Genomic DNA, 12,538 nt, shown 5'->3' with positions numbered 1-12,538 from the left:
ACTTCGATTTTTAAAAAAAGAAAAAAAAAACTGATTAATTCCATTTGTTTTGAACCAATTCGCTCTTCTTTAGAACAGACTATTGATTGCGTAGTAAGCTACAGTATGTAATACCGCACAGGCGCCAGGCATTGATATTGCAGTGTATTGGATTAGTGATCAAACCCCTTGGGAGTCGAAAAATAAAAATTTCAAATTCAAATTTTTATTTTTTTTTAAATTGTCAAAATTTCAAATCCCACATACAGAATAAGGGTGCATGCACACTACGTAACGCCGGGCGTGTATGAGAGCCGTACACGCCGGCATTACGGCAGACTGCCGAACACTTCCCATTCACTTCAATGGGAGCGCTCGTAAACGCCGCTGTTACGAGCGCTCCCATTGAAGTGAATGGGAAGTGTTCGGCAGCCCTGCTGTAACGCCGGCGTGTACGGCTCTCATACACGCCCGGCGTTACGTAGTGTGCATGCACCCTAAGAGTCCCTGGTCTAAAAACTTCAAAAAATATATTTTTCCCAATATGGTTAAAAAAAATTAAAAAAAAAATCAAAAGAGCCAAATAGACATTTCATTTATTTATTTATTTATTTATTTATTTTTTTGCTTTCATCTCTCATAGAAATTTGGCTAAAAAACAAATAGGCATTCCCCGAATTGGTATAAATAAAAAATACATCTGGCTCCACAAAAAAAAACAAAAAAAACACCTTATGCATCTCCATTCACAGAAACAAAAAAGAAAAAGAATTAAGATGTCAAAATTTGACGACTCCCAAAAATTTTTTTGCAAAATTTTGAAATTTTTCATACAAAACCTGAAAAAAACTACAGAAATTTGGAGTCTAAGTAATCGCACCGATCCATAGAATGTAATTTCGCCTGCACAATGAACATCATAAAAGCCAAGTCCGTAAAAAAGTCGCACAAACACAGTTTTTCTCCAATTCTACCCTATGCGGAATTTTAAATAATTCCATTAGAAAATACACTGTAGATGCAAAAATGAAGCTCCAATATGGAAAAATATAAGAATTATTGGTTTTGGAACGTTGTCAGTCAAAAACGAAAACGGAGACCTGTCTCAAAATGGTAACACCCAGTTGGCAATTTATTAATACATTTCCCGGAGGAATAACAGAGGAACGGCACGATACAAGGATTTCAGTGAAGTTGTTCCTGAATTGTTATTTCATGCTGAATGGTCCAATACACAAATCGTGAGAATCGCCGTCTCCCCTTTAAGCCGAGATTCCTCTAGCACTGACTTTACTGTTGTTCTATCCTCTGGCACATGTGACCGTCCTCTCCAGACCCCACCCCAGCCCTGTGCACTGACATCTCCACATTCCCTGGCTGGATCTGAGGATCCTCTATCCACATTGTTTCTGCTGCAGATTTTCGGGATGGGGTCGGGGCCTCTCCCTGGTCTTCTATGGCTTCTATCTGCTCTGGTGACCCCCGGTAAGTCTTCTCCACCATGACGGTCAGACCAGTGACTAACCCTGCATGTCCTGTTACCGGATTGGAGTAGTCAGACCAATCCTTTACTACATCTGTAGGATTAGGTGTCACCAACCCTACAACTGCCCCCACTATTAAGGGACCTGGGTTATCCCCAAATATTGTCCCTACAGAACAACCTATTACAGCCCTGAGGACATTGACAGATCCCATGATGGTTCTGGACTCTGCGACAGGAAGTGTTGACGTAGGGACACGGAGGTTAAGGGCAGTAGTGGGTACTGTGATGGTATTGTATAGCATGTATTCTGGTGCAATGTGATAACTCAGAGGGAGTAAATCTATCTGCAGTCCTATGTAAGACTGAAGATAAGATATTGCAGTTTTGTGATCGGCTCTGCTACACGACAAACTCAGCACTGCTGTGTCAGTAAAGAAAATGTCACATCTTAGCTACAGACAAAGCTCTGAGATTATTGTACATTATAATAGCCAAGGTAAGGAAATGCACCTGCAGTCCTATGTAAAACCACAGATAACGTACAAGTAACAAACTCAGCTCTGCTACACCGCTGCACTATACTGGCTCTTATAGTCTTGTATTAGTATCTGATGGGGGTTGTAGTACCGCTCAGTCTGCTGTAATCCTATATTGGGAGTGACAGTCATGCTGGGACAGAACTTTCCCCACGCCCTCGCCCTGACATTGCTCCCACACCCCAATGTCCTGGAGACCAAAACAAACCAGTGACGACAAATGTGTAGAACAGATGTTTCCCTCCCATGATGGTTGTCAGAGGGCCAGGCTGGACTGGAGGCAGCGGAACGTGTCTGTATACAGAGTATATACTGTATACTGTGCAGAGGAGGAGCTGTATTCTGGATCTAGAGTCTGTGTGTGATAAGAATACAGATATTATATGAGGGACGGAGGGGGGAGAGAGGAGGGGGAGGAGGGGTGCGATGCTGCTGTGATACTCTGCAGGAAATCCCCAGCCTGTAGTGTTACTATATTAGTATACTACATTAAGGTAGATAGATGAGATGGAAGGAAAGATGGATAGATAGATAAGATAGATAGATAGATAGATAGATAGATAGATAGATAGATAGATAGATAGATAGATAAATAGATAGATAGGAGATAGATAGATAGATAGATAGATAGATAGATAGATAGATAGATAGATAGGAGATAGATAGATAGATAGATAGATAGATAGATAGATAGGAGATAGATAGTTAGATAGATAGATAGATAGATAGATAGATAGATAGATAGATAGATAGGAGATAGATGATAGATAGATAGATAGATAGATAGATAGATAGATAGATAGATAGATAGATAGGAGATAGATAGATAAATAGATAGATAGATAGATAGATAGATAGATAGATAGATAGATAGATAGGAGATAGATAGTTAGATAGATAGGAGATAGATAGATAGATAGATAGATAGATAGATAGATAGATAGATGGGAGATAGATAGATAGATAGATAGATAGATAGATAGATAGATAGATAGATAGAAGATAGATAGATAGGAGATAGATGATAGATAGATAGATAGATAGATAGATAGATAGATAGATAGATAGATAGATAGATAGAAGATAGATAGATAGGAGATAGATGATAGATAGATAGATAGATAGATAGATAGATAGATAGATAGGAGATAGATAGATAAATAGATAGATAGATAGATAGATAGATAGATAGATAGATAGGAGATAGATAGATAGATAGTTAGATAGATAGATAGATAGATAGATAGATAGATAGATAGATAGAGGGTCGGACTGGGGTGCCTAGGGCCCACCAGTGGGATTATTTTCAGGGGCCCACCCTACTGCCATATGTAATATCGCCCGTCCAGTTTTTGCCATTATACATGTTTAAAGTGCACTTTCATGCACAATACAGTGTGCAAAACAGCTATGGCTACACTACTACTTCCTTCATGCAACCAAAGATCGCAATGTCCCTTTGGGACTCTTTCACATTAGTGAATGGAGCCGCATTGGGTCCCTCAGGTTGCAATGTGACTTCATTCACTAACATGAGTGAAAGAATCACAGGGCGACACATCTTTGGTTGTATGACAGAAGTTATAGAGCAGCCATAGCCTAATGCTAGGTTCACAACAGGGGGCGGGCCCAAATATCTAGGGACATTCTCCAGCCGGCCATTTTCATGTACCCTCACCCAGTGGTGAACCTAGCCTCTCTGCAGACGATCAAAAGACGCTCCCACCCACCCCCACCCCCCGTATTGAATCCGGGGGGAAGGGGGGGGAGTTGTTCATCTTTTGATCGTTTGCCCCAGACAGCAGGGGAATTTGGGGTGCTAGCAGTACCATTACAATAAATTACAATATTACAATAAATACAATGCAATGTGATATTTTGTGCAGTAATACTCACAGGAGACGTCTTCCCACATTTCCCGTCTCTTCCCTTTGGTTTGCCATGACCACTTCTTCCAGCTGTGACTTGACTCTGTAAAGTTTAAAACACAGACATCTTTGACTCCTCACTTCTCCAGACACCCGACCCCTATAGATATATACACAGTGGGGCAAAAAAGTATTTAGTCAGTCACCAATAGTGCAAGTTCCACCACTTAAAAAGATGAGAGGCGTCTGTAATTTACATCATAGGTAGACCTCAACTATGAGAGACAAAATGAGAAAACAAATCCAGAAAATCACATTGTCTGATTTTGTAAGAATTTATTTGCAAATTATGGTGGAAAATAAGTATTTGGTCAGTAACAAAATTTCATCTCAATACTTTGTTCTATATCCTTTGTTGGCAATGACAGAGGTCAGACGTTTTCTGTAAGTCTTCACAAGGTTGGCACACACTGTTGTTGGTATGTTGGCCCATTCCTCCATGCAGATCTCCTCTAGAGCAGTGATGTTTTGGGGCTGTCGCTTGGCAACATGGACTTTCAACTCCCTCCAAAGGTTTTCTATAGGGTTGAGATCTGGAGACTGGCTAGGCCACTCCAGGACCCTGAAATGCTTCTTACAAAGCCACTCCTTCGTTGCCCTGGCGGTGTGCTTTGGATCATTGTCATGTTGAAAGACCCAGCCACGTTTCATCTTCAATGCCCTTGCTGATGGAAGGAGGTTTGCACTCAAAATCTCACGATACATGGCCCCATTCATTCTTTCATGTACCCGAATCAGTCGTCCTGGCCCCTTTGCAGAGAAACAGCCCCAAAGCATGATGTTTCCACCCCCATGCTTTACAGTAGGTATGGTGTTTGATGGATGCAACTCAGTATTCTTTTTCCTCCAAACACGAAAAGTTGTGTTTCTACCAAACAGTTCCAGTTTGGTTTCATCAGACCATAGGACATTCTCCCAATACTCTTCTGGATCATCCAAATGCTCTCTAGCAAACTTCAGACGGGCCCGGACATGTACTGGCTTAAGCAGTGGGACACGTCTGGCACTGCAGGATCTGAGTCCCTGGCGGCATAGTGTGTTACTGATGGTAGGCTTTGTTACATTGGTCCCAGCTCTCTGCAGTTCATTCACTAGGTCCCCCCGCGTGGTTCTGGGATTTTTGCTCACCGTTCTTGTGATCATTTTGACCCCACGGGGTGAGATTTTGCGTAGAGCCCCAGATCGAGGGAGATTATCAGTGGTCTTGTATGTCTTCCATTTTCTAATTATTGCTCCCACAGTTGATTTCTTCAATCCAAGCTGGTTGCCTATTGCAGATTCAGTCTTCCCAGCCTGGTGCAGGGCTGCCATTTTGTTTCTGGTGTCCTTTGACAGCTCTTTGGTCTTCACCATAGTGGAGTTTGGAGTCTGACTGTTTGAGGGTGTGCACAGGTGTCTTTTTATACTGATAACAAGTTTAAACAGGTGCCATTACTACAGGTAATGAGTGGAGGAAAGAGGAGACTCTTAAAGAAGAAGTTACAGGTCTGTGAGAGCCAGAAATCTTGATTGTTTGTAGGTGACCAAATACTTATTTTCCACCATAATTTGCAAATAAATTCTTACAAAATCAGACTGTGATTTTCTAGATTTGTTTTCTCATTTTGTCTCTCATAGTTGAGGACTACCTATGATGTAAATTACAGACGCCTCATCTTTTTAAGTGGTGGAACTTGCACTATTGGTGACTGACTAAATACTTTTTTGCCCCACTATATATATATATATATATATATATATATATCTCACAGCAGCCCCTGCAGCCTATATTATGCCCCACAGTGGCACAATAGACTGTGGGGCATAATAGAGGTTACAGGGGCCACAGTGAACCCTTCAAGCTCTATTATGCCCCACAGTTGCACACCCAGGAACTATTATTATACTCAGGGGTCTTTTCAGACCCCCGAGTATAATAATCGGAGCCCCAGGGGAGGTGAGGGAACATAATAAACACTGTTACCTCTCCGGGATCTGATGTTACTCCTAGCAGGCTTCGGGCCTATATGGTAATGTGTCAAATGTCACGTGGTCTGGGATATTACCATATAGGCCCAAAGCCTGTGCTAGCAGTAACATATAGGCCCAAAGCCTGTGGTAGCAGTAACAGCCAACATGTTATTACTACTACCACAGGCTTCGGGCCTATATGGTAATATTTCAGACCACGCAACGTCTGGGCAATACCATATAGGCCCGAAGCCTGCTTGGATTAACATCGGATCCCGGAGAGGTGAGTAACAGTGTTTATGTTCCCTCACCTCCCCTGGGGCTCTGATTATTATACTCGGGGGTCTGAAAAGACCCCTGAGTATAATATCAGTGGCAGTGGGATCGCGGCCCGGCCCGGGCATATTCACTACCGCCCGCCGTGGCCTAAAGTACAAGGGGAAGCGGGGGCGGCAGTGAGCAGGTCCGGGTTGGTAAATAGGCCGCTACCTGCTGGTAGATACTCCAGCAGGCAGCGGCCTATTATAAACCAAAAAAAGAGTTATACTTACCGACCGACCGCGCGCTGCTGCTCCCACTGCCGCATCCTCTTCTCTCACAGGACGTCTGTGTATCAGCGTAGGTGGCGTGATGACGCCGCCTACGCTGATACATAGATGGCTGAACAAGCGCAAGGAGAGCGGTAGCTCTCCTTGCGCTGGTTCTTAGGAAAAAAAATTAAAAAAAATTGCCCGGTCTTCCGCCCTAAGCACCTCCCCTAATCCTGCTCTGACCTGGGCAGGGGCCCGATTGGAATGTCAGGGCCCTGATCGGGCCCTTAACCATCCTGATCCAGCCCATTGATGATCGGGCCCCTGCCTATGCTAAAATGAGCAGCAGTATAGTCGGGGCCCGGGGCCCACCGGGGGATTCCCCGGTGCTCCGGCATGCCAGTCCGACCCTGGATAGATAGGAGATAGTTAGATAGGTAGATAGATAGATAGATGATAGATAGAAGATAGATAGATAGATAGATAGATAGATAGGTGAGGGTGAGGGTGATCCTAACAGTATTGGGATTGTATATAGTATGGTATATATTAGGGGACACCCCCCACCCCTACCCCCACTAGATAGATAGAAGATAGATAGATAGATAGATAGATAGATAGATAGATAGATAGGAGATAGATAGATAGATAGATAGATAGATAGATAGATGATAGATAGATAGATAGATAGATAGATAGATAGATAGATAGATAGATAGGTGAGGGTGATCCTAACAATATTGGGATTGTATATAGTATGGTATATATTAGGGGACACCCCCCACCCCTACCCCCCACTCATTGAGTTGTTTTCTGTCCCCTCACAGGTGACGCTCTGTCCTGCAAAGTGTGTACAAGCTCAAATGCCAAATCCTGCATTGCCTCCAGCGTGGTCTGCCCTGAGCATCATGTCTGCGCCTCCTCGTACACCCTGACAAACACACGTATGATACTCTACACTATACACTCTATGATATGTATTATGCACATTTGTATTTATTTTGCTTACTTCTGTAGCACTATAATATTCCGCAGCGCTTTACAGATATCGCTTTGTTTGTAGATACTGACATAGTCTAATTCATCTTTCTTCAATTTCACTGTCTTAGTGTCAGTCTTCACTTTATTTCTGGAATTCTATTCATGAACCAGGAGGATCTGCATTAACTCCTTACAGTTAGAGGAGTGCTGTAGTGCATGGAATATCATCAATGGCTTCAGAATAGTAGGACCCTATTCTGGGATATACGGATTGTAGTTCCACTTTTAGTATCTTTCTTATCCTCATTGATATCTTGCCCCTTTATTACAGATGAGACGATATTCTCCATGTTATGTGCTCCCAAACATCACTGTGACTCCCCCGGGAGTATCAGCGCATCTAATGGCAGAATCCGGAGAAGCACAACCTGCTGTTACACGGATAACTGTACTCCCCCTACCCCAATATGTAAGTATCACCCACTGACCTTTCCTGTTGGCTGTATAATTCCAGATATGTCACAAGATGACCAACTTTTTAAGGCAACATGATTTTTGATTTTGTGATACTCTGTCACAAGACGGTTTACTATGTGTGTGTATATGTGGCCACCCAGTGGTTGTGTTGTGTATTGCAGCCTTAGTTTTTTTTTTGTTTGTTTGTTTTTTATTATTTCATTTTTTTATTCATTTATTTTTGTTATATTTCAGTGCCTGATGATAATTTTAGACCAAACGGGTTGACCTGCCAAACCTGCCTGTCTTTATATTCCAAGTGGTGCTACTCTAAGCACACCATAGACTGTATCGGGGAAGAAGACGCCTGCCTGCTCCAAACCAGCGAGTATTATGGTAAAAAAAATTCCTCCTTCAACCATTTATCTTCATATCTTGACCCAAACATGTTCTCATGGTCACCAAAGGTCTTGACAGTGGGAGCAACTTATTAAGATGAGTTTCTGATGTCGGCCTTCAGACACATTTTGGTAGGCATTGACCAGTTAGTAAATCTCGACCAATGAGCCAAGTTGTAAGGAGCCGTGGTCTACAAAGGAACTAGCCAAAAACAAAATGGTGCCCCATCTTCTGGTGATGGTCCATGCCATCAGGACTTCATCCTACATCATTGGAACTTCACAGTAATTCACCCCACCATTCCTCATGGATCAACCCTTCCATGTTTTTAGAAGTAGTTACATGGAGGCCTTCCATTGTACATTCATCCATGGTCAAGAGGGAACTTCTCACCTTGCTTTCCTAGTGGACCTTTTGTTCTTCAGCTGTTACAAAACTACTATTCCAAGCTGTTTGGTAGTTGTAGTATCACAACAGCTGGAAAGCCAAAAGTTCTGGTCCATGGCCTCATGTCTTAGAAAAGAAGAGAGATTGTAGCCAAAAACAACATGGTGCTCAGCTCTTGGTGATGGTCCATGTCACCAGGACCTCATCCTGCAACATTAGAACTTGACAAGAATTCCCCTTACCACTCCTCATGGCCTTCACGCTTATTCATCTCCTTGTAACAGGAAAACCCAATCATGGACCAACCCTTCTCCATGATTTTAGAAGAAGCTACAGGGTTTTCCTCCAGGGTGCATTCATCCATGGTCAAGAGGCAACTTCTCACCTTGCTACTCTTGTGAACCTTTGGCTCTTCAGCTGTTACAAAACTACAATTCCAAGCGCATTGGTGGTTGTAGTTTCACAACAGCTGGAAAGCCAAAAGTCTTAGTCCATGGCCTCATATCTTAGAAAAGAAAAGGGATTGTAGCCAAAACCAACATGATGCTCCAGCACTTGGCACTGATCCATATTAAGATCCTGTCCTAAAACATAAGAATCTAGTAGTAATTCATTCCCAGCTCTCAGGCTGTAAAAAGTTTGGGGTTGCATCACCTCTCGTGCTTAAGGCTATGAAAAGGCCATGAAGTGACCTCCTCGCACCACCACCAAATAAATAGGACCCCAAGCCGCCCCGTCAGCATTCCTATTGATAAAAAGTTTAATGTGAACATTTCCACCAAAGGTGACAATGATCTACTCAAGGTGGACGAGCAGCCAAAAACAACACGGTGCTCCAGCTCTTGATCTCTTGATGCTGGTCCATACCACCAAGATCTCATACTAGATACCTGGCAGTATCTCACCACCACCTCTCCTGGCTTCAGAACAGATATTACCTCCCTGCAATAGAGAAGACTCAACCATGGGCCCAGCAAGTCATTGGTTTTCCTGTAGTGTTCCAACCCAATCTAGTAGATGATGGTCCAAAACCAGGCCCCTTTGCTCATCTCTAATTGGGTATTTCTAATCCAGGGATTTCTAATGATGCCATTTTTGTTTTCTTGTAGCCCCCATAAGGAGGTCCGTAGCAATCCGTGGATGCGCCACTAGAAGCATTTGCTCTCTCGGCACCCAGTGGATACAATTCGGCACCCTAAAAATGAAGTTCAAGTACTCATGTCTCTTCAGTGGAAGTGGCTGGAAACATGGCGGCTTCCTCACTCCCGTTACTATTGCACTCGGGCTAGTAACATGGCTGTGTTTCTGGTCACAAACATGACAATAACGTTAGATTAAAAAATTCTAAAAAAGTGTGAACATGGTCACAGAGAATATAAAGAGTATATGAAATCTTATTATATTATATAGTATTATATTGCCACATAAGATAGCTATATCTCCACTTGACATGGGTGAACTTCATGTCTCCGGGATGACGTCAGCAGCCTTAAGGACTGCCGAGGCATAATCATCCAGGGTGCATCAGAGTCATAGCCTCAGCAGGGACCTGGTGGCCCCTAACCTCACCCAGAAGGCCAGAAAAAGCTGGAAGACATTGAGGAAAGAAACAATTGTGGAAATTCTGTATTCTGATCAGTTCCCTTTCCAACTGGGGGAAGGGTTTAGCCATTGAGATGAAGCAAAGAGGGGGAGGCTCCTGCTGCAGACAGACACATGACAGTAAGGATGGAGGATATGAATGATCTCCTGACACACATAAATAAGATTTCTTTGCACATTTCTGTGTTATTCTTAATTTGTCCTGTGGTGGCGCAGCAAGAAAATGGAACAACAGATTTTTCCAGTGTATTCCTTGAGAGCCCAGAATATAATAGGCCCACGGGGAAGTCACAAAAAAAAAGCGGCCATACTCACCTTCTTACCCCTTTTGTACCTACTTGCAGTGTGCAGTGCATTATTTCACTCTCTTCGGTGACAACATGCGCTCGGGGTCACCTCAGAGGATTGTGATGGGAATCAGTAGTAATATGGGCATGTGAAGTATATGCCTCAGTGGTGACACTGGACGCATGACATCATCAGGAGAATGCCGGACACAGAGAGAAGGCCCAAAAGAGGTAATGGAAGGAGAGTATGGATGTTTTATATTTTTGTCATCATCCTTGGACCTCTATTTTGCCTAATAGATCTAGAAATTAGATTAGTTTGCTAGGAGTCCTAAGAGTATTCTACACTATGTTTTATAGATAGGTTCCTAGTAGCCCTAAGAGTATTCTACACTATGTATTATAGATAGGTTCCTAGGAGCCCTAAGAGTATTCTACAGTTTTATAGATAGGTTCCTAGGAGCCCTAAGAGTATTCTACACTATGTATTATAGATAGGTTCCTAGGAGTGCTAAGAGTATTCTACACTATGTATTATAGATAGGTTCCTAGGAGCCCTAAGAGTATTCTACACTATGTATTATAGATGGGTTCCTAGGAGTCCTAAGAATATTCTACAGTTTTATAGATAGGTTCCTAGGAGCCCTAAGAATATTCTACAGTTTTATAGATAGGTTCCTAGGAGCCCTAAGAGTATTCTACACTATGTTTATAGATAGGTTCCTAGGAGCCCTAAGAGTATTCTACACTATGTTTATAGATAGGTTCTTAGGAGCCCTAAGAGTATTCTACGCTATGTTTTATAGATAGGTTCCTAGGAGTCCTAAGATTATTCTACACTATGTTTTATGGATAGGTTCCTAGGAGTCCTAAGAGTATTCTACCCTATGTTTTATGGATAGGTTCCTAGGAGTCCTAAGAGTATTCTACCCTATGTTTTATAGATAGGTTCCTAGGAGCCCTAAGAGTATTCTACACTATGTATTATAGATAGGTTCCTAGGAGCCCTAAGAGTATTCTACACTATGTTTTATAGATAGGATCCCAGGAGTCCTAAGAGTATTCTACACTATGTTTTATAGATAGGTTCCTAGGAGCCCTAAGAGTATTCTACACTATGTATTATAGATAGGTTCCTAGGAGCCCTAAGAGTATTCTACACTATGTATTATAGATAGGTTCCTAGGAGCCCTAAGAGTATTCTACACTATGTATTATAGATAGGATCCTAGGAGTCCTAAGAGTATTCTACACTATGTATTATAGATAGGTTCCTAGGAGCCCTAAGATTATTCTACACTATGTATTATAGATAGGATCCTAGGAGTCCTAAGAGTATTCTACACTATGTATTATAGATAGGTTCCTAGGAGCCCTAAGAGTATTCTACACTATGTTTTATGGATGAGGTTCTAGGTGCCCCAATAGTGTTCTAGACTATATTTTAAGCCATTTCAAGGTGTGGCTCAGACCAAAAACAAATCTTGGATACGTTCCACCCGAACCTGAAAATAATAGAATCCTAGTTTGTTGATCTCTTCCTCTAATGCACCAATGCCTAATTTATCGCCATCAAGAGAAGAACTTGTGACTGTGTAGCTGTTCACACCTGGGGAAAGTAATCTATAACTGATACATTGTCAAGTTGATGGCAACCACAAGCTGCTACCATGTATAAACCGTACTGTGACATTGTATATAGAGGGAGGCGTTTCCATGACCTCCGTCACATAGCTCTAAAATCTGAACTGAAATCTGGACTAAAGGTATTAGAGACAAAGTTGAAATTGTAAAAATCTACACTGATACAATCTATAATGATACAATCTATAATGACACAATCTACATGGGATCATGAGACACTTTGTAACTACTTGATATGTTTTGTACAATCCTCACATGACGGACACTTCTCTATTTATGTCACTGAAGCTCAATAAAAATAAGCATTGCTGATATTCTGTTATAACCGAGCATTGCATTATGGGAGCTCAGAGGAAGGTTACAAAGAATTAAC

The 12,538-nt window shown here is 42.1% G+C and overlaps 1 protein-coding gene across 1 annotated transcript; it reads left to right on the top strand.

Annotated features, from left to right (window-relative positions):
• The first annotated feature begins 1,340 nt into the window (after positions 1–1,340).
• On the top strand, positions 1,341–11,424 carry LOC142209837 (uncharacterized). The gene is made up of 5 exons (XM_075278881.1): positions 1,341–1,464; positions 7,237–7,353; positions 7,722–7,859; positions 8,102–8,242; positions 9,742–11,424. Exons 1-5 carry the CDS (start codon positions 1,407–1,409, stop codon positions 9,951–9,953), a joined length of 666 nt encoding a protein of 221 aa, XP_075134982.1. The 5' UTR covers positions 1,341–1,406; the 3' UTR covers positions 9,954–11,424.
• The last annotated feature ends 1,114 nt before the right edge of the window (positions 11,425–12,538 follow it).

This window comes from Leptodactylus fuscus, chromosome 6 (assembly GCF_031893055.1).
Source record: "Leptodactylus fuscus isolate aLepFus1 chromosome 6, aLepFus1.hap2, whole genome shotgun sequence".
Classification (NCBI taxonomy): Eukaryota; Metazoa; Chordata; class Amphibia; order Anura; family Leptodactylidae; genus Leptodactylus; species Leptodactylus fuscus.
This window is presented reverse-complemented; position numbering and strand designations above follow the sequence as displayed.

Coding starts and splice junctions, on each gene's coding strand:
- LOC142209837 (XM_075278881.1), top strand. CDS start 1,407: ATGGGGTCGGGGCCTCTCCCTGGTCTTCTATGGCTTCTATCTGCTCTG. Junction 1,465..7,236: donor ATCTGCTCTGGTGACCCCCG/GTAAGTCTTCTC, acceptor GTCCCCTCACAG/GTGACGCTCTGTCCTGCAAA. Junction 7,860..8,101: donor TACTCCCCCTACCCCAATAT/GTAAGTATCACC, acceptor GTTATATTTCAG/TGCCTGATGATAATTTTAGA.